This window comes from Falco cherrug, chromosome 9 (genome assembly GCF_023634085.1).
Source record: "Falco cherrug isolate bFalChe1 chromosome 9, bFalChe1.pri, whole genome shotgun sequence".
NCBI classification, from domain to species: Eukaryota; Metazoa; Chordata; class Aves; order Falconiformes; family Falconidae; genus Falco; species Falco cherrug.
The window spans coordinates 34,430,822-34,452,236 of NC_073705.1; the positions used below are offsets into that span (position 1 = coordinate 34,430,822).

The following is a 21,415-nucleotide window of genomic DNA, read 5'->3' on the forward strand; positions in this document are numbered from 1 at the left end:
TGATGTTCTTCCCATGCTTACCTTTATAAAAGCAAAAGCTACCAGCCCAGCCGAGGGGTGGCACAGCTCCTGCAGAAGGAGACAGGGAGATGTCAGCCTCTTGGGTAGATGGACAGTATAGGGAAGTGATGCCCAGCGTGCAGAGGAGATTGAGACGGAGCACACGGCGGCAGCAGAGGGCTGATCGTCACCTTTCGCTGGTGCATAGCACTGCGCTCTTCATCTCTCTGAAGACAACCCTATTTGAACCGTCTGGAGGGTGGGGTAGCAAGAACAGAGAAGACTAAGTGTAAACACACTGAGATGTTAAACATATAAATCATTAGGCAATGCCATAGTTTAGAAAGTATGGTTGCTCAGAATTTGTTTGTGCAGGTTGGCTAAATACTGTTTAGGCAGAGTCAAATAACTATAGACGTTTAAAGGCGATTTCCATCTATGAAGTGATTTAACTGATAACTCTTAAGAAAGTTTCCAGCTTCATGCTTCAATGGCCATTTTATTTATTTATTACAAGAGAAATAATAAAGTTATTATGAGAGAAGATTGAAGTCTAAAATGGATTTCCAATAGCCGATCTTCTGTTTCAGAAATGATGATGTGCCAGACGGAGCTCTACAACCCCTTGTTATATGATACTAAATGTGTGCTGGAGATTAAATCCCAGGTAACAGTCTGAAAACACTTGTACTGGGTATGGCTGCGATGGAGTTAACTTTCTTCATAGCACAGGGATGTGACACAGCCGACTGGCCAAAGCAATACTCCATACCATACAATGTCACAGTCAGCAATAAAAAACGGGGAGGAGGGTATTGTCTGTTTTCCAAGGTGGCCATCACTTGGAGTCTGGCTGGGCACTGGTCTGCTCATGAGAGATGTTGAATGATTACCTTTGCATCACTTGTTTTTATTCACTTTCCCTCACTTACTAAACTGTCTTTCTCTTGACCCATTTTTCTCACTTTCGCTCTTCCTATTCCTTTCATCTGTCCCACTTGGAGGTGGGGGGTGGAGCGACCAAGCAGCTGTGTGGGTGCTTAGCTGTTGGCTGGGGTCAACCCACCACAACATCCTTGTTCTTCACACCCTTACAGGAAAGTACAAAGAGTGTCTAATCACCCTATCCTACATACACACTGCGGGCAGGGATAGTTACCCTTCTCCACCACCCATGCCAGGGCTGTGGCTGTCTTCTGCCCTGCCTTCCTGAACTGTTTTGCTTTGGATATCACAGAGCAGGCTCAATAGGGAAAGATGTCTTCTGGCTGTCAACCTGGAGTGGACCTGAAATGTGTCCAAGGCACGCACCTAGATTTGGCAATTGTCCCACTCTTTAAACATTGTCATAGTAGAATATTGGTTCATCATGTAGAGATTATTTGGAGGTTAAGAGTGTCTTCTTTTAGGGTACAGAAGCTACAATTCACTGAGAAAGATACTTGGATTTTCACCTTCTGAGGAAACATAATGTAAGTCTATACTCCAGGGACAGGGCAGGGCAACTCTAGTCATGCTCATCTGGAGGCACTTTCCTCCTTGAAAGGTGCAAGACTAAGGTTGCACTCATAGTCATAAGAGTCCTATAGCACTTGAAGAGGGAGACATTATCACAGGTCTTGCAAGATGCTCAGCCCTCTCAAAGGTCGTATACAGCTCTTGCTGAAGCATCATTGCTGTGGAGGCTGAATGGGATCAAGGAGAGGGCTTTGAACTTCATTACATAGCCATGACATCAAAGAAATGTTAGTGGCAAAGGATTTCTAGAGGTCTTTATCCACTGTTTCCCCAGAAGCAAGACTATTTCCAGTACTGGATCAGACTGGCCCTGGCTTTGAGTAGTCAAGTTTTGGGTATCACCCAGGATGGAGATCCCCCACCTCTGTGGTGACCGCCCCAGAGCTGCTCCCGACTCCTGAGGGAAAGAAGCATTTCCACATGTCTAGCATCAACATCCAAAGGTGCAACAAATTCCCTGATCATATCATCTGCCACTAGACAGAGGCATTTCACTCTATCACCTTTTACCCTCTGAGGAGTCACAGGCTGCTCTGAGGCTGCTCCCAGCCTCTCCGTGGCCAGATCCAATAAACTCAACTCTGTCCATCTCATGTTGTAGAGTTGCTGCCAGTTTGTCAGCCTCTATGGAGCCTCACCAGTGTCTCCATATCCCTCACACCAGGCAGACCAAAACTGGACCTAGCATCCAGATGTGGTCTCCCTTGCACCGAAGAGTGTGGGTGATAACTAACCGATACCAGGCTTGTCTGCTCCTGTAGCCCAAACTGTGGTTCTCCATCTTTGCAGTAAGAGCACATTGTTGGCTCATGTTCGGTTTGGCACCCGCCACCCCTCACAGGTCCTTTCTGGTAAGGCTGCTATGCCACAGCTCTTAATCAGAGCATTATTGTGCCCTGCCCTCGTCTAGGGCTGCCTGCCACCTGCACATACTTCAGGTAGGTGTTTGGCCCCGAAGCAGAAACATGTCGTACATCCAAGAGTTCTCACCCAACTCATGCAGCCTTTTCTTGCAACACTCTTACTTTCTTTGCTAGCAGTCCACATGGCATGTTCACTAGTGAGCAGAGAGCTTTTTGCATTGCAATGTACTGTGCTTTTACTACTGTCCTGGTTTTGGCAGGCATAGAGTTAATTTTGTTTCTCAGTAGCTGATACAGCCTGTATTTTGGATTTATGTCAGCATGAGAATAATGCTGACAACATCTTGACTTTCAGTTGTTGCTGAGTAGTGAATACTTTTAGTTATGGACTTTTCGGCTTCCCATGCTCTGCCAGTGAGGGGCACAAGAAGCAGAGAGGGAGCACAGCCAGGACAGCTGACCTGAATTGGCCAAAGGGATATTCCATACCATATGACATCATGCTCAGCATATAAAGCTGGGGGAAGAAGAAGGAAGGGGGGGATGTTTGGCGTTATGGCGCTTGTCTTCCCAAGTAACCATTACGCGTGATGGAGCCTGGCTTTTCTGGGGATGGCTGAACATCTGCCTGCCCACAGGAAGTGCTGAATGAATTCCTTGTTTTGTTTCGCTTGTGTGCGCGGCTTTTGCTTTACCTGTTAAACTGCCTTCATCTCAACCCATGAGTTTTCTCACTTTTACTCTTATTCTCTCCCCCATCCCAAGGCGGGGGTACTGAGTGAGTGTCTGCGTGGTGCTCAGTTGCTGGCCAGGGTTAAACCACAACTACCTATTGTGCTCAAACTTAATAATCATATTTTCTATAAAATTACTGTCAATGATTCTGTCTTCTTAATCTTTCTCTTTTGGCCTCAATTCTTTGACTGTCTTAATACTCTTCTATGACTACCTTCCTACCTGCTTTTACCAGGCCACAGTTTAGCAAGAAAATGCACATTTAAGAAACTCTACTGAACTCTCTTGCAAATTAAGCTGGCAGTGAGAACCCAGATAACCGTGCAGTACAATAAACCATTCCCAAGCACATTTAACATACAGACCATTTGGTCATAGGCCAAACATTTACGAGGTTTGAGAAGTCTCCTTTTCATGAATAAACATGAAAATTGCAGTGACAAACCACTGCTGAGCCCGCTGGCACATGTAAATCCGTGCAGTCCAACAAGTCTTTTAGAAGACACCAGCTGCAACTGAATTCTGTGTAGGACCTCCCATGCTCCCGAGCAAAGCTCAATGCAAAGCCAGAGATGCCCCAAGCCCCAGCACCACAGGGGACTTCAGCTGTGACACATCTGTGTCCTAGGCACCAGGTGCCCAAGAGAATGGCCAGCTCTGAACAGCTGCCTGAGCCACCAGCATGGTGCATGGAGAGAGGGGTGTTGGAAGGGATCCACAGCAGGCAGGGTGCAGAGCAAGGTTCCAACTGGTACTCTCCATAGGAGGTGCTGAGGAAGGCAACATAACTTCCTGATGCTTCTTCCCAGGGCAACAGTGCCAAGACAAAACCTCCCACCAAACCTAAAATCTTACTCTTACATGTTGGATGGTCAGTTATACGGTCAACCTTTTAAAAAAATGAGGCAGGCCCAGACTGACCACCTGTTCTCCTCCATGACTGCTGCACAACTCACATGGGAAGGGGAGACAGGGGCTCCAACCTCTCTCCAAGAAGTGTCTATTAAACATCTGCCTTGAGGCCAACTTAGAGCTCCCATTGAAGATGAGTATCATCAACACCCCCAGCAGGTAAGCCCTTGTCCCTTAGGTGCAATAAGCTCCACATAAGGCACTTTACATCAGTCTAACCCCACAATTGCTAAACAGCTGTGCCAAAGTGTCAGGTTTGGTGTCCCCCATACCACAGTGATCCTATCAGAAGTTCTCTGGAATTTCTTCTCTCACCTACGCAGCTAGGTAAGGATAGTAATCCAAATACTTCCCCCAGTCGCCCACGCTCAAGGCTGGCAGGATGGGAAGTTGTTTTCCTGAATTGTGGCTATTGGACAAACTGCTGGCAGTGTGTTAAAAGTGAGAGGGGCAGCTCTGCAGTGACGACAACAGGCAGGGTGAAAATCCCTCAGCTCATGCCTGTGGGCTCCAAGTAAAAGCATTATCAGGCCAATGAAGATGTCCTTAGAAACGGCTGGTTGTCACCTCCTGACGGATGTCTTCTGTAACCATCTTGCAGAAAATTTCATCTTTCCCAAGGCAGAGGCGGTGCACACATGCCAACACCCCTCAGTACTATCTGCTCCAGTCTCAGCATCTCAGGATCCCACTTTCCTAACATCAAGCCATAGCTTCTTGCAAAATACAAGCTAGTGTCATACACGGTTACACAAAAACTCCAGGTGTTGGAAACAGCCCATCGACACTTTCTGGAAACTGTCACACCCTCGAGCAATTCCTGCTGGGGTAGCACCTCCACGTGGGCAGGTTTTGATTATGGTAGAAGCTTCCCAGAAGGGTGGATCAGACCCAGTTCCAGAGCATTCCTGGATAACTGGTGTTGGGACAAAGTCAGTCTGATGGCAAAGATGGCTTATCACAGAATCACAGACTGGCTGAGGTTGGAAGGGACCTCTGCATGTCATCTTGTTTAACTCCCCCTGCTCACGCAGGGCCACCTAAAGCTGGTTGCCAAAGACCATGTCCAGATGGCTTCTGAATATCTCCAAACAGGAGACTCCATCCTGGGCAACCTGTGCCGGTGCTTGGTTACTCTCACAGTAAACAAGTGTTTCCTGATGTTCAGAGGGAACCTCCGGTGTTCCATTTTTGCCCATTGCCTCTGCTTCTGTCACTGAGCACCAGTGAGAAGAGTCTGGCTCTGTCCTCCTTGCACCATCCCTTCAGGTATTTATGAAATGTCCCCTGTGAGCTTCTCCCAGCTGAACAGTCCCACCTCTCTCAGCCTTCCTCATAGGAGAGACTCTCCAGCGCCCTAATCATCTTAGTGGACCTTTGCTGGAGTCTTCCCTGTTGGACTTTCTCTTGTACAGGGAAGCTCAGAACTGGACCCAGCACTGCAGGTCTGGCCTCACCAGTGCTGAGTAGGGGGAGAAGGGTCACCTCCTTCAACCTGCTGCCGATACTCCTAGTGCAGCCCAGGATGCAATTCACCTTCTTTACAGGACATGCTGCTGGCTCATGTTCAGCTTGGTGTCTACCAGGACACCCAGGTCCTGCTTTTCAGTTGGGTGGCCCTCAGCATGTACTGGTACAAGGGGCTGTTCCTCCCCAGGTGCAGGACTTTGTACTTCCCCTTGTTGAACTTCATGATGTTCCTGTCCATTTGTCCAGCCTGTTGAGGTCCCTCTGGATGGCAGCATGACCCTCTGGTATATCAGTCACTCCTCCCACTTTGGTGTCATCTGCAGACTTGCTGGGGGTACACTCTGCCCCACCATCCAGAGCATTAACAAAGATGTTAAACAGGACTGGACACAGTGTTGACCCCTGGGGCACACTGCTGGTCAGTGGCCTCCAGGTAGGCTTTGGACTGCTGACCACCATCCTCTGGGCCCAGACATTCAGGCAGTTTTCAGCCCAGCTCACCGCCTGCTCATCCAGCCCCTACATCAACAGCTTCTCTATGGGGATCTCACGGGAGGCCGTGTCAACGGCCTTGGCAATGCCCAGGTAGACAATACCCACTGCTCCTGCCTGGTCTACCAGGCCAGTCACGTCACCACAGCACTTTATGCAGGTGGTCAAGCATCGTTACCCCACGTGCCGTGATACTCAAAGCTCAGCATGTGCCATGTAGCTGCAAAGCCATTGAAGACTCACCGGGGGCAGAGGTCTTTCGGCAAGACATGGGTTTCTGAAACACACATTTCACTGCCCGTAACTGGCTGTCCTGGTGGATTGTCGGTTGGGTTTTCCCAGCTGACAGGGTCTGATTTGTCATGTGAACAGCTCCGTTTACTCCTTGCAGCTCCTTGCTTGAGCCCTTTCTCTCGGCAAGGCGGAGCATGGCCTTCCACAGGCCTCTGCCTCTGCTGGCTTTAGCTCCTGGCATCCGACCGTCCCGGAGCAGAGGAGCTCAGCAGCCGCCAGCCCCCCATGCAGTGCGTTGTCAGCCTGGAGGTGTTCCTTAGGCCTGTTCACAGATGGCACCGGGCACATCCTTGGCCTCATCCCAGGAGGCTGCTGTCACCCTGGCCGATGTTCAGTGCTGGTCCTTCTCTCCGCGCCGGGGTCCCAGCACTGCCCTTCCCACACCCACTGCTGCCCCCCGCCCGCTCCCGTCCCGGCCGCCCGCAGCCCCTGCAGCGCGGGGGGCAGCGCCAGGGCAGCCCAGGGCGCCGCAGCGGCTCCCCGGCGCAGCACGGCTGTGCGGCCCCGCAGCAGGGACGCGGGGACCGCGGGGGGAGGGGGGGGGGGGAGGGAGGGGGCGCCCCCTGCCCCAGGAGGCGCCTGTGGGTGAGTGGGCGCGGGGTGTGTGCAGGGGTGCGTGTGTGAGCACAGGTGTGCTGCGGGGGTGACTGCACGTGTGTGCGTGTGTCGGGGTGTGTGTGCAGGGGTGTGCGTGCGTGCGCGCGCGCGCACAGGTCGCTGTGCAGGGTGTGCGCGTGTGCAGGGGTGTGTGTATGCACGGGCGCGCGTGGAGGCGGGTGCGCGTGCAGAGGTGCGCGTGTGCACATGTACGCACGCTGGGGGCTGTTTGTGTCTGGGTGCGCGCGCAGGCGGGTGCCTAGCTCTCCGGGCGCGCGGCGCGCGCGGGTGTACGTGCGGAATCTGTGAGCGCTGCGGTGCGCGCGCAGAGGAGTGGGCGCGCACGCATGAACGTGCCACGGCGCGCGCGCGTACGCGTGTGGGCGTGGCCGCACGCCTCCCCCGGTGTCGGCGCCGCCCATGGGCGTGGCGTGGCGTGGCGTGGCAGGCCATGGCGCGGGTGCTGGTGGTGGGCGCGGGGCTGACGGGCGGCGCCTGCGCGGCGCTGCTGCGGGGGGCGGCGCTGGGCCGCATCGCCGTCTGGGACAAGGCGCGCGGCGCAGGTGGGCCCGGCACGCGGAGGGGGGTGTGGCGCGTGGCGTGGCGTGGCGGTTTCTGACTGGCTGTCGCGCAGGGGGCCGTATGAGCACGAGCCGCAGCGCGCGGGACGCCGCATGCACCGCTGACCTGGGCGCGCAGTACATCACCCTCGAGACGGAGCGCGCGGGGCCGCGCCGCAGGTGAGCCCCGCCCCGCCCCACCCCGCCCCGCCTGAGGGAGCCCGCGCCCCGCCGCCTGGACGAGGGTCGTCGTGCTGCGGGCGGGCCCTGCCCCAGCCCTCCCGCCGCCTCCCGCCGCCTCCCGCCGCCCCCTGCCTTCGCTCTTCCCGCCCTTCTCAGCTGCGTCAGGTGGAAAGCGGGGTGGGGTTTGGCGGGGGCGAAGCAGGTGGTGGGGTGTGGGGTCGGGCAGGTTTGGTGGTCAGGCGGCCTGCCCAGCCCAGCCCTGCCCTGCCCAGGCCAGCCCACTGGTGTCGTGGCTTGACGGTTTTCACCCGCGGGGCAAATCTGCCCGCAGTAGGAAATGCAGGCAGGTGTGGCCCCGCTGCTTCAGTCCACAGAGATCTTTGCTTTCAAGAGCTAACATACCTCAGAGTCACTTAAACACTGTGCAGGTGTCAGGAAATCTAGGTATGAAAGAAGAAGTGTGAGGTGTCGTGTCGCTGTGGGGACATGGAGTCTCTGGCAGTGGTGCCTGGCTTTGAGGATGGGGAGGATTGTGTTGGTGGGGCCAGCTTGGGCTTGCTGGGTACACGGGGCGGTTCACTGTAGGCTGGGCAGGGGGATGGTGATGTAAAGATGCAAAATTTGTGTGGAAATCAGGGAAAAGGTGTGCTTCAGGCACCTGCATCCAGCCGCTAGAATATTCCTGTGCTCTGTGGTGATGGTGCAGTTTCTACTGATACTCAGAGCTTTAAGTAATTGTTGTATATGGCCCTGCCACAGTTTAGTCCTGAAACCTTCAGGCTAAACTGCTAATGGTTTCTATTACAGGCACAGTAGGTAGCCTTGGTCTCGTGTCAAAGGCCAGCCCCTAGTAAAATAGCAAGGTAGTTAGTAATTTTGTAGCTGTGGCTCCTGTTTGTGCATAGCCTGGCTTGAAACACAGGTTGCGTGAGGTCATTAAAAACTTCTCTAAATTTGAAAGTTAGGCTGGTCTTGTAATTGTGAAAAATAGCTACCACTGCTGTTGGTTTCCATGCAGTGTATTTTCATCTCTGTGTTGTTTGCTCCCTTTAAGCTTCTATGATGAACTTCTATCTCACGGCATCTTGAAACCGCTGACTGCACCGGTTGAAGGAATGGTGGTGAAAGAAGGCTCGTGCAATTACATGGCACCACAGGGTATCTCCTCAGTTGTCAAGTATTATTTAAAACAGTCAGGTAAATTCTTTGTATGAAATGAAATGGTTTAATGATTGTGCTTTTGATGGCATTCTTGAACTGTCAAATTTAAATTTCCAATGAGAATGTTCAAGTTCCTTGTTTGTTTATTTATGTCTTGGAAGTAGCTTAGATGGATAAACATGTCTGCGAGCTCTATAAATTTCCAATTCCTGCAGGTGCTTAGCTGACTTCAGCTGCACTGCTGGCATATAAAAGTCTCTATGCAAATACAATGTCTGTAGAATCGGGGGCCAAGCTTACATTTACACCATTGGCTTTAGCATATGGAAGTTGGACCTAACACAGTTAGGACAGAGATATGTTAGTGGGAGTGAGACCGTGGTTGAGGTTTGACTTGCAGCTTGAATGAAGTTAGTGTTTGGATGGTTTTTCATGTGTGTACTGAGCAACTGGGAACATAGCGGTGAGCTACATCCTGTATTTTGTAGAAATGAGTGCTTATGCAGTTTGTGTGCCTGCTGTCTTGAAAGTCCTTTAGAAAAGACTGAAAGAGAAGATCATCTGCTAGTTCTAACTGTGTAACTACTGCATTAGGTATAATGTGGCAGAACCACTTGCATGGTTTAGTGACTAAGTTAACTCTATTTTGAAAAATGTTAGCTTTATGAGCAGTCAAGCTTTGATCCTTTCATGTGAATTTTTTGGGCCTTCTTTTTAATTAGCTGGTTTTTTAGACCCTAATCTTGCAAATAATTAACTGCATTCCTGTCTTCTGATATATGAGAGATGCTAATCAGGGAAGTGCTCTCTTTTTTGGCTCCTGGGGGTGTGCTCACCCTGTGCCGCCTCCTGTGCTTGTCAGATTTCACTCTGAATTGGTTCACCTCACTAAAGCCACTAGTAAACTAACCTGTCAAAGAGAGCAGCTGGTAGTTTTCCATCTGTTTACTGAGCTGAATCATGTTAGAGAGGAGTCAGATGAATATCAGGGTCTCTAGTACAGGGAAGTGAAGGGATCTTTTCAGCTAATGGGGATCCCCTCTTTTAATGTCGTATGTTGGCTTTAAATTGATTCAGCGTAATTTGTGAAACTTTGCCCTAAGACTGTCTGTGTGCTTTGTTGTTTGCAAGTCATCTAGTTACTAAGGGAAACTACTCTGCATTTTCTTTGTGAAGTTTGCTGTTACATGTATTTAACTTCTTTTTCCAAACAGGTGCAGACGTCTTCTATGAACAGCTTGTAACTTGCATCTCTCTCCGAGATGGGAAATGGGAAGTCTCCAGGAAAATGGGACCGCCAGAACAATTTGATATAGTTATTCTCACAATACCTGTTCCACAAATTCTTCAGCTGCAAGGAGACATTGTAAACAGTAAGTTCATACCTCAGAATCACAGGTGTCTAGCCTAAAATGGCAATTGAGTGTCTTGTATAGCAAAGAAACACTCAATAGTCCGAGCTGTCTGTTAACTTCCACTAGAATAGGGTGAATCTGAAAATGATAGGAGATGGATAATTTTGAGATTGTATGTGTGGTGCATGAGTGGTAATACCTTGGTAGCAAAAATATCTAAATAGATGAGTCAGTTTTTAATCTGATCTTTAATTTTTTGCTGACTTCTAAAACTAAGACTTTTCTTTCTGTATCTTGAAAATAGTTATTGAATCAGACAGGCACCTCAGCTGGTCTGCATGTGGTTGTTTCCTTATGGCTAGCTCTTTGTTGACATGTTATGCTCATTTTCAGTGTTGCCTTTGGTATGTCTGCAGTAGGAATGACCCAGAGAGTAAGACCTGAATAACAGCTGTGCTGTGGGGAAAATCCCTAGGGTGTTTGAGCCTAAAATCAAATGAAATGCAGGGCAGGAGAAAGCCCAGCTCAGAACTCTTTGGTCGCTAGTTTATAAGATGAAAGCCTCTCAGACCCTCCAGCTTGTTTGCTGTTTCTGGCTGCCCCCTGGGTGTTGTATTCCCCAAATATGAGTAAATCTGAATTATCCTTTGGTGATTGATTAGAGTGAATGTGTTGACAGTGCCGTGGAGGCTTAAGAAGAGCTGGGTGCTGAGAAGTGTAAATTCAGGTCTAGACAAGTTTACTAGCTTAGGTGCATTGTCTCAGATGTGAGGCTTCCAGAGCCAGCTTTTCTCTGAAGTCAGGCTGATGAATCCTGCTCACCCATGCTAGCTCTGCGCACAGTCAGTGTCCGTCTACAGTGTGCTCCCAGCAGTGTTGTTTCTGGGTGGACTGGTTAGCTGAGGTGCTGCAGCCTGTGAGCAGATTTGGTGTATTTGCCATGAGATCTGATTGTTCCTTTCAGAACAGGCACTGTGAGGATTTACAGGGCAGAGATCCTGATGTAGCTCTGCAGGGCTGATGCTGAGCATAAGCCAGGAAGCCCAGCCAGGCCTATGCTGACCCTGGAACCATTAGAAGTGCACTGGGCTGTGGATTTATCACCTCAGCTGCAGTGTTGTGCCAAAGACGTGCTGGGTCTGGCTAATAACCTCTCTTTGAACTCGGCATGCTGGCAGCAGCACAGGGACATCCACGTGGCTCGAGTCAATTCTGGTCAGACAGGGCTTGTTGCCTGTCTCCTGCCAGCTCCTGAAGTAGACACTCTAAAATTTGAGGGTTTTCTGCTCTCTGGTTTGTAGAAAAGCCATCAGAGCTTGAAAGATGGAGAGCTGATGTTAAAGCTTGGTCCCTTGTGCTCCGCTGTGTGTTGGATTTTAATGTGCTTGAATACTTGAGTGTGATTTGGAAGCTGTCTGTTAAAAGATACTGGAGCAATAGATGGAAGTGGTTAGAGTGAGCTGCCAGGGTCTTTCTGAAGTTGCTTCATAGTAACCAGGACCTGTATGAAGAGGACAGGGGCAGTGGGAGAAAAGGATAGATGGCAGCAGCACAGCATCTTATGGTAGCGAAGGGTAAGTTGATGTCTGATCACAGTAAAGAAGAGAAATATTTTCATTACAGCCTCTTATTGTAAGCTTTATGCCTAAATAGGTAAATATTGTGTAAGAACAGCACTTCTCTGCTATTTGGTTTTTTACAAGGTCTCTCATTTCCCTGTCCTTTTACCATGGAAAGTAATGGTAATCCCACTGAATTTTCTTGGTTAGCGTGTGTGCCCTTTCACTTCATACTCTGAATTGTATGAGCAGGGTAAATTAATAGATACCCTTTACATAATTGTATCTTTTCTTTTTAATAGTCATGTGTACTGTTCTGCTATATAGAGATACAATAAACATTAAAAACATTGACTAGCCACTAACTGAAGCGCAGCTTTGCAAGCATTAGAAAGTAAGAGGAGAGTGATGTATGACAGCTACGATGTGTTGGGCCATTCCCCTGTCTGCAAGGAGAGACATCATCTCTATTTTTGTTAGGTTTGTTATGACGGTGTAACATGGGATATTGCTCAAAGATGTGTGCAGTCATGGCTGACTGTCAAGCTCCTTCCGTTCAGTTAGCTCAGCTCACAGCGGATAGGAAACCTCAACAGCCCAAACTGTACAGGCACTTAGGGACAGGTGTAGCGAGGTGGCTGTTTGATTGTTCAGTGCTGTTATTACTCGGGTAAATGACTACTAGGGTGGGTCTGGCCCATCCTGTCCTTTCTAATGATCGTCAACAGTAAATGTCCTGGGAACAGAAGAAAAGTAGAGGTAGTGTGTAGTACTGTTTCCTCAGAGTCTTCCCGGGGTTTCTCTAGTACATCTCAAGGCCTTTCTCAATGAGGGTTGATGCCTTTATGAATTGTTTTTCTTGAGGTAATTAAATTCTTTCACATCCAAAAAGTGGGAAGGTCCCCTTCAGAAATTTTGTTAAGGTAAGCATTTAATATTACTTGGTCTTGAAATGCTGCAATTGTCAGATGCTTTCCACAACATCCTTTCCTTAAATCTTCTGTGTAACTTTTATTACAGGATTAACTTTTATCTGAGGGAACCTAGCAAGTTTTGTCTTCTCCCCTTCTCCACATTTCTGTTCCTTTCTCTCCTGTACCCTGTGTGAGGCTTGCTTCCAGATTTCCAACCAATTGTTAATTCTTCATCTCAGACAACAGCGCTGACCCCACATACCCACAAGTCCCTTAGGAGTCCCTTAGCATTGGAGCTACTGGCTTCTTTACTACTGTTTCTTTAGAAGTGAGGGGAAAATAGGGGAGGATAATGTAAGGAAGATGTTTCAGAACCTGAACAGGGTATAGATTTCAGATCCTTTTTTGACTTAACAGAGACTTAGGTACATCACTATTTCTAAATCTCAACCTCGTATTGATGACATGTCAAAGAGCTGAGGTTTTCTGACAGAGAACAGGAATTTCCTGTATCACATCTCTCTTGGGATTTAAGATGCAATTTCTTGTTAAGCGTAAGGTAGTTAACTGTGGACAGCTGCTGAAAGGAATAGTTGTCCTCTCCGCTCTGACAACATCCTACCTTTACCTCCTCTGTCAGCACTAGTGAGTGGGTACCATGGTGGGAGTCAGAACTGCTCCGTGTTTTAACCCAAAACTGACTCTGATGGTGCAAATGGATATGATAGTTTTCACTCGGCTGTGCAAGCTGAGCTGACTTGTTGAGCTGCCTGGTTGCTAGTAGTTAGCCTGTGCATGTGTTGAGGCTGCTTCCTTAGCTGTAAAGCAGTTCAATCATCTGTGTGCTCCGGTCTTCCAAATCCAGGGACAATATTTGGTGATTCTAATGAAAACAGATTTGTGCATTCCTGGTATACAATCTACCAATTCCAGCTGCTCCTGGAAGGGGAGGTTCCTGCTGCTTATTGCGAACTTGCCGCTTGCTGTCACTCAGGGTGGAAGGAATCATTTTGCTGCTGTGCTTGTGCTGCAGCTTAAGTGAGGGATATGCAGAGCTGGAGGAAGGGAGACATTTCTCCTTCCAGCAACAGCAGCCTGTGTGGCCAGCTCAAAGGTCACGTGCAGCTACTCTGAGCCTACAGGCAAGGGGCTTAAAGTGAGGTGGGGGCAGGATTTAGGAGTACAGCTACCTTAATTGCTGATCTTGAAAGCCTTTATTATTTAGAAGACAGACACTGAAGCTAAATGGAAGATGTGGCTTGGTGCCTTGTGGTAATATTAATCTTAGCTGCTGTTGTGATTTGTGCTGAGCAGTGTCAGTGGAGTGAGCTTTGGCCATTTCCCCAACAGCCCTGTTTTTGAGTGTAACTGGCACATTTACTTGTGTGTTCACTGCACGCCCTCCTTTGTTTCAGGTTATCATCCCTACTTTGACAGCTTCTTAATTAGCAAGTTTAAAGATCTTCCATATCCTCAATAATTTTCCTCTGCTTTTCCTATTTGAGGTTTCTCTCTGAGATGCCTTTTCATGTCAGTTTTGCTGCATACTGGAGATTGAACTGCTAACTGTAGACTTGTGCCAGGTTCCATTTTAACCACTTAGGTATAATTGGATCTATCAGCTCAAAGCCAAATGAAGTTTTAAATGGATTTTGATGAGGGATTGTTGGCATTAATGTGGAGATAAAGGCTGTAAAATAAATGAAGGTGCAGAGAGATGGCTGTGTGGAATAGGTGATGCTTTGATCCACTAGTAAGCATTGGAATTAGCCTTTGATATTTGTGTGTAAAAGAACCTGAGCTGGAGAGTTCAAATGACTAGCCAGAAGTGGTAACTCACCCCTTGCAGGAGTTCACCATTCTTGTTTGAGCCTTGAGACTGACCCTGTCACATGGATGCTTTCCCCTTGCTTGAGAATATTTAACTGTCTGAATATTGTATTTTTAAGCAGTGGTCTCGTAGATGATGGCTGTAAACATGCAGTATGTTTCTTAAGTGACAAAACAGTCTGGACGCTGATGCCCATGTTTTCAGAGACATCTCCTGAAATTCAGGCTCCTCTGTTTGTAATTAGGTGCTTCAACAAAAGTGTGTTGTGAGTTCCTCTTCATTGTAGAACTGGTGTGTGCGTGTGTGCCTACACTAGGCTACGTGAATAGGCAGCACCTGGCAGTCGAGTTACCTTAATGTGGGCACCTTTGGGTCCAGCGGCCGGTCTGCTCTTTGATTTGCAAATGTTAACTTGTATCTTTATTGTGATGTCTTCAGGACATCTTTATTTAGACGCCTTTAATATTGTTTTGCAGAAAGCGAATGGGATGAGTCTTACCGAATTGAAACAGACCGAAATTTTACCTTCGGTGAGATTACTTAGTAATCTTCTTGGGTTTGTGTTCTGGCTTCAAGAGTGAAGACTGCGGACAAGGGAAATTCTAGCCTGCTTGAGGGAGGTCTTCTTTTGCCTCCCAAGTTTTTTGAAAATAAGTTAAATGTATTTGCATGATATTCAGAGAATTAAGATTTTGAAATAATGACCCTCCCAAATCTTATGTTCAATGTTCTGATTTTAATACCTAAAGCTCTGCAGACTAAAGCTTTTGTTAGGCTGATATATTAGTTTGTGTCTTTTTCCTGTTGTTTAGCCTTTTAGATGAGCCTGAATTATTATGTCATTGTGAAACTGTGTACATTTAAGAGGAGATAGAATTAAGTGGCCTTTGGCAACCTAGAATTACCATTTCAAATGGACTGCATGAGAAATGACTGTTCCAGAATTACTTCTCTTATGAGTGTAAAGCCAAACTTAGATTAATGGAAAAGTTTTTTTTTTATTTTAATATATATCTACACACACATAAATATATGTGTGTGTAGATATATATAAAGTATTTTGTTCTATTTACTTGCATTCTTTTGTTTGTATTCTTTGACTGTTGCCAGTATTTATCAATTCTTAACTGAGAAGCAGCTTGTCTGTGGCCAGTCTTTTTAGAATTATTCATCTTTATTCATCTTCATTTTCAGCCTTTCTTCATTCCGTCTACAGCTATCATCCCTAGACTTACCAGTTGCATATTTAGCAGTAGCAGAGACAGAAGTAGCAATAATGCTGTTCGAAGTTACAGACATTGAAATCTCTTAAACCAGTAAAGTTGTTCAATTGGTAGTCTGTGAAACAGGCATTCTTAGGGCTCTTTGATACTGGTGTCTGATGAAGTGTCCTGGTTTAACCCTGACCAGCAACCATGCAGCCACTTGCTTGCTCCTTGCCACCTGGAGAGGTGGGGAGGAGAATTGGAAAGGAACGTAAAACTCCAGGGTTGAGATAAGAACAATTTAATAATTTAAACAGAATAAAAAGGCAAGAACAACAATAACAATAACTAATAATAATAACAACAACAACAGTTATAATGGAAAGGTGGGGAAAAGAATAAAATCCAAAGGAAAAGGGAGGAAGGAAACCAAGTGGTGCAGAGTACAGCTGTTCACCACCTGCTGACCGATGCCCAGCCAGTCTCCCAGCAATGCTCCTCCTGTTCAGCTAACCCCTCAAGTTTATACCCCAAGCACGATGTCCCATGGTATGGAATATCCCTTTGGCTGGTTCAGGTCAGCTGTCCTGGCTGTGTCCCTTCCCAGTCTCTTGTGCCCCTCCAGCCCTCTGGCTGGCAAGGCCCAAGAAACCAAAAAGTCTTCGACTTAGTATAAACATTACCCAGCAACAACTAAAAACATCAGTGCGTTATCAACACTGACTGTTCTCACATCAGAGCTAAAACACAGCACTGTACTAGCTACTAAGAAGAAAGTTAACTCCACCCCAGCTGAAGCAGGACACGAAGTTACTCTTCACTAATTTGATGTGGTCGGTTTCCATTCAGAAACTGCATGTGTTCTGTGTTTACTTAAGTCACAGTAGAATTACCAAACACAATCAAAAGATAAAAGTCTTTTTGCAATGCCTTCATTTTTCACATCTTTTCCTTTCTTTACATAACATGCAGTATGTGAAGAATTAGTAACTTACTGTTTTTGAAACATCTGAGTGCTAGTACTGTGTTGAGGCAGAAGGGGAAAAGCTACTTGCAATGTGTTTGAAACAACAATAGGTGGCAGCAATCAAATGATGTTTAGGACTTTCAGCTTGAATAACTAAATTAAATTTAGTGCACTTATTTGTCTTTGGGCTATACATATTTGGGTAGTAAAAATTGTGGTTATGCAGAAGGTAAGAGGAAAACGAATAGATGTGCCTGAGTTTGTAGTATAAATTTGGTGTCAGAAAAGGAATACATTTGCTTAAAAGCAGGATCCTTGCTAATGAAGGGACTAGATTTTGCAAATGTTCATCATCTGATAGTATTTCAGACATGCTGGACTGTTACATTACCTCCCGATACTAGAAAAATCCTAGATTTATATACCAGATCCAATGTGATCACTAAGAAGTATAATCCTTTTCTGTGCGTTTTCATATCAGATTGATTTTTATCGGTTCTGTTTTTATTAAGACATTTGGCAGCATGGCAATTAAGATTGCAAGAATTTGCAGTAGTTTTTATCTGTCTGTTCAGAATGTTTTCATTAAGTTGCTTTACTTGGAATCTAAAATTACAATTCCGCATGTTTAATCTGCTAATAAAACGGAATGGCTTGGCTTTTGTTTCAAGCCTGACCTATTTTTTTTTCCATCTGTGTGAATGTCCCACATGTTTTAAATAATAGAAGCTGATGCAAAGATACAAGTAAAATAGGACTGTATTTACACAGGGAGGCTTTATAATGTGAATTAGGAAAGCACAACTCTGATAATTTTTCATGAGTCCCAAGTTCCTGCTGAGTGAATGTGTTTATTTTTGGGTAGTACGATGATAAACTCTGGATTTCGTAGTTCCAGTTCCAAGCAATCTTAGCAGGGCTTATCCAGGCTTTGAGTTTGGTCTCATTACCTAACATATCTAAAATGTCTAGTATAAACATGTACACTGATTTGTTAGCTACTTATCAGACCTTAGGTGCTGGGGTCACACAGTGCAAATATTTGTGCTTTCTGGAAATACAAGTAGTTACTAGTTTTGCATGAGACTAGCTGTTGATATTAATGTGATCCTTTAAAAATCTGTTGCTCATTTGACATGGAAGCATCCTAATACTGACTGAGGTTGTGATGGAGGAAGGATCTGAGTTGGTAGAATTGGGCAGTACACTCTGATAGAAGTGCAAGAGGCCATTGTCTGCATTATCAGTGCTGCAGCAGAAAACACAGGGCATCTTACTCTGTAGTGAAACCTTCTGTCCTTGCCTGTGGGAGATCTGTTAGCTTGATGCAGCCAGACAGAATACAGCTTTACGTAGCTGTAACCTAACAGTTATGATGAGCTGTTCTCTGTTTTGCTTCTGGCTGTGAATTTCACCTGTGATTCAGTGAATGGAACACTGTCCCTACCTCCCACTGCTGGTATCAGCTCTACCTTTTACTTTCCACTGCAGCATTTTGTATCCTCCCGCGAGTTGATCTGACTCACCAATCCAGCAAGGAGACATATATATCTCTACATATATATATAGATATAAAATGTAAGTATGAAGTTGTTTTTGCTTTCTCAAGGAGTGAGATTAGGTTGTGGAATGGTCTGACCAAGCATGAGAAAGCAGGCAGAAAAGAGAGGGTGGGACTACACCTCTGGGAGCAGAGGAGGGTCTAAGGAGGAGCAACCCACAGTCTGTTCGGCTGCCCCTGAAGTCGCTACATCAGCCTTTAAATCAAGCAAAGTTGTTACGTGTTCTCTGTCTTCTGCAGCTCAGGTATAGTCTTCCTTCTTAGGGAATACTTCTCAAAACAAGGCTGCTGAAGCTGGAATATGCATATTAGGAAAAGAAAAAAAAAAAACCCCAACCAGAGTAGGCAGTGTGTATTCTTAAGCGTGTATTTGACTTAGCCTATTTTTAGGTGTTCCTTTATATCTAGAGTACTTATAATGGACTTGTTCTGCAGTTATTAGCTGGACATGTTGAAAGCCTATCAAAAGTCAAATAGACTGCCACACTGATTCCAGTGACCCTCTTTGTCTGAGAAGTGTGAGGATTAAATCCAGTGTGTGTGAGCGTGTAATGTTTGAAAAGGAGAATGGAACAGAATATTAGATCAAGGGCTACTTTGCATTTTATTGTCAACACTACCTGCTTTTGGTTGAAAGCTGAAATTTTGATTTACAGATCCCAGAGTTAAAACAGAAGAAAAAAAACGAGGGGAAAGTATACTGCCTTTTGTCTTCAGACTTGGAGGGAATAGGACAGCTGCTTCCCACTCCAGGGGAACCTGTGTTAGATCCTTTGGCAAGACCAGGATGACAGCTCTTAAACAGAAACCCTGCAGAGGGGGGTATCAGTCTGTCACAGCATCTTTTTTTAGGGCCTGGTAATCTTGCAGAAACATTTCTTCCAGCAGTCCCTATTATTTGTTCTGTCCTACCTCCAGCAAGTCAGTTGTATCAGCATAACTGTCTGTGGGACCACAATAACACAGTCCCCCTATCCCTCTTCCCCTGCCAAAAGGCGTGTGAGTTATTTTTAGCAGGATCAGTGATGTGATCTTTAGTTCACCGTGTGGCCCACAGACTTACTGGCACACTATGCACTTTCAGCAAGGGTAGGAGAGCAGTACAGGGTCTGTGCAAGTGATTGAGCCGTATGAGCAAAGAAATGCTCATGAATCTGTGGTTTGAATTCTAAGTTTAGGTTTCCTGTTTAGTCCCAGGAGAGATTCAGAGCACCTGCATGTTAAACTGGCAGCACATTGTGCTGATTTAGCTAAACTGGTTTGGAAAAGAAGTTACTTTTGATACATAAGGCAGTGCTGCCTTTTTGTGTTGACACATGTTAATTCAGCCTGTTCTGGCTATCTGTAATTACTATAACCTGGACATGCTTCTCTTCCTGTCCTTGCTGCCTTTGCTGGTTGGCAGAGTGCTTCAATACCAGGGGACTTGATCACAGAACTTTAATGCTTTTTTAGCCTCTCTGTGTCATTCTAGTAGTAGTAGTGTATCTCAAAATAGAGAATGGGACCACAGGAATATTAGATCAGCTAAACATGAGCCCATGTGCGTAAGTGTATGTTAGATATTTTTTTTTCTAAATAATAAAGGTGATGGTATTTGAACAGAGGACATAGTTGGAACAGAGCAAATAAATGCTCTAAAATTTGTTTATCTCAACAATAAACACAGATACCTCTCAGTTTTTCCCAACAGCAGACAGTCTTTGGTATAGTTGCAGGGACTGTGTAGATAGAGAGATCTTTCCAAAACTGCTCTTTGCCATGAGCCTAAAGGAAAAAAAAAAAGTTCGCTGCCAAAAAATGTGATCAAACTGAGCAATTCTGAAACTTCTTTATTTGTGTCTCGTGGGATGTACGTTTAATGAGCTGATGGCTTCTGTGTTGTAAGAAGCTTGAATGAGTTCTACTAAGAACTTACTCTTTAGTAAGTCTAGTTAAGGCATTTATATCACACTTGACTTTTTATATCCTGAATCTAAAATGGGTTTTGTGGTTAATTTTGGGAAACAATGATAATGTACATCTAACTTCTCTCTTTGAGTAAAATCCTTTTTTGTTTGAAGTTTTGCTCTGGGGTATTTTGGGGGGGATGGGGGGAAACACATTTAGAAAACCTCTCCCTGCTTTCCTGTTACCACACCTGCTCAGCAAACTTGGGAGAGAAATGTGCAAAGGTGACCATAGGCTGATTTTGACTTTATAGCCTTCATTTTGATGTGAAATCTACAACTCAAACTGTTGCTTTTATAGAGTTGAAAAACTTTAAAAAGTCTGGTGCAGGTTTGCAGGCAGTCTTAACATTTAATTGGTTTGGGATTATTTTTTTTTAATTAGTGCTGCAATCAAATAGGCAGACAGAAGTCTTCACTGGAACACATATTTTTAATGCTTTGTGCATTTTAATATATTCTCATAGTTTAGGCAGTGCCTCTAGACTGGATGGATTTTTGTGAATTTCTAGGGGTTTTTTTAATAGTTGCCGGCCACTCACACCACAGTAATTGAAACTGTTCTTTACAAAGATTATCTTTACCTCACATGGATACGTCTGCAAACTTTTAAAAGTTTTAAAAGTTATTTTTGCAGTCCACACCTGGATTAGAGCAGGAAAAGAAATAATATTAATTTTAAACTTAATGAGATTTTGGCTCCATTGAGTCAAACATAAAATTTGCATTAAGCTTGCAGTCAGCTTTTCACACTTGGCATTATAATTTCCAAGAATGTATGGTATGCTCTTGTATTAAAAAACCCTCAGGAATAACTTACACTCAGACACTTCTTGTAAAAATTAACTTCTCTTCCTTTTCTTGAGCCATCAGGAGAGACTATAGAGATGGTAGAGATTTTTACTTTGCAGAAGTGTTGCAATACTCATTGTCAGTCTTAAAGGTGTCAGATGGCTCATCTCACTGATGTGGCTGAAAACTAATACTAGGGGGAAAAATCCCACAACTAAAAAGGTTTGTGTTGGTCTGGTTTAGTCTGTGGCTGTGTGGGCTCTAATGCTGAGCAAACCTGAGAGATGTGAACCCCCTCTCAATACAGAAATTTGCAGTCGAGTCAGTTGCAGCTGACTGAGACTTCGGATAGAGGCATGTTTTCTCTGTCCCCTCTCTTTCTCCCTGTTCTCTGTTCCTTACCAGATCAAAACCTGGGTCAGTTCCTTACTCCCCTTCCCTGCATGGCCAGCAGTCAGCTGTGTAAACCCAAGTGAAATTAGGTTTAGGGATGTAGT

General features: G+C 45.8%; 1 protein-coding gene across 2 annotated transcripts in view; it reads left to right on the top strand.

Annotated features, from left to right (window-relative positions):
• The first annotated feature begins 7,312 nt into the window (after window positions 1–7,312).
• Window positions 7,313–21,415, top strand: part of RNLS (renalase, FAD dependent amine oxidase) — a 76,007-nt gene continuing 61,904 nt past the window's right edge. For both annotated transcript variants that reach the window (XM_055721337.1, XM_055721338.1), the window contains exons 1-4: window positions 7,313–7,444; window positions 7,516–7,621; window positions 8,679–8,821; window positions 10,000–10,158. In XM_055721337.1, the coding sequence (XP_055577312.1) occupies window positions 7,333–7,444; window positions 7,516–7,621; window positions 8,679–8,821; window positions 10,000–10,158 (520 nt within the window). In that variant the 5' untranslated portion in view covers window positions 7,313–7,332. The remainder of the gene's footprint in view (window positions 7,445–7,515; window positions 7,622–8,678; window positions 8,822–9,999; window positions 10,159–21,415) is intronic.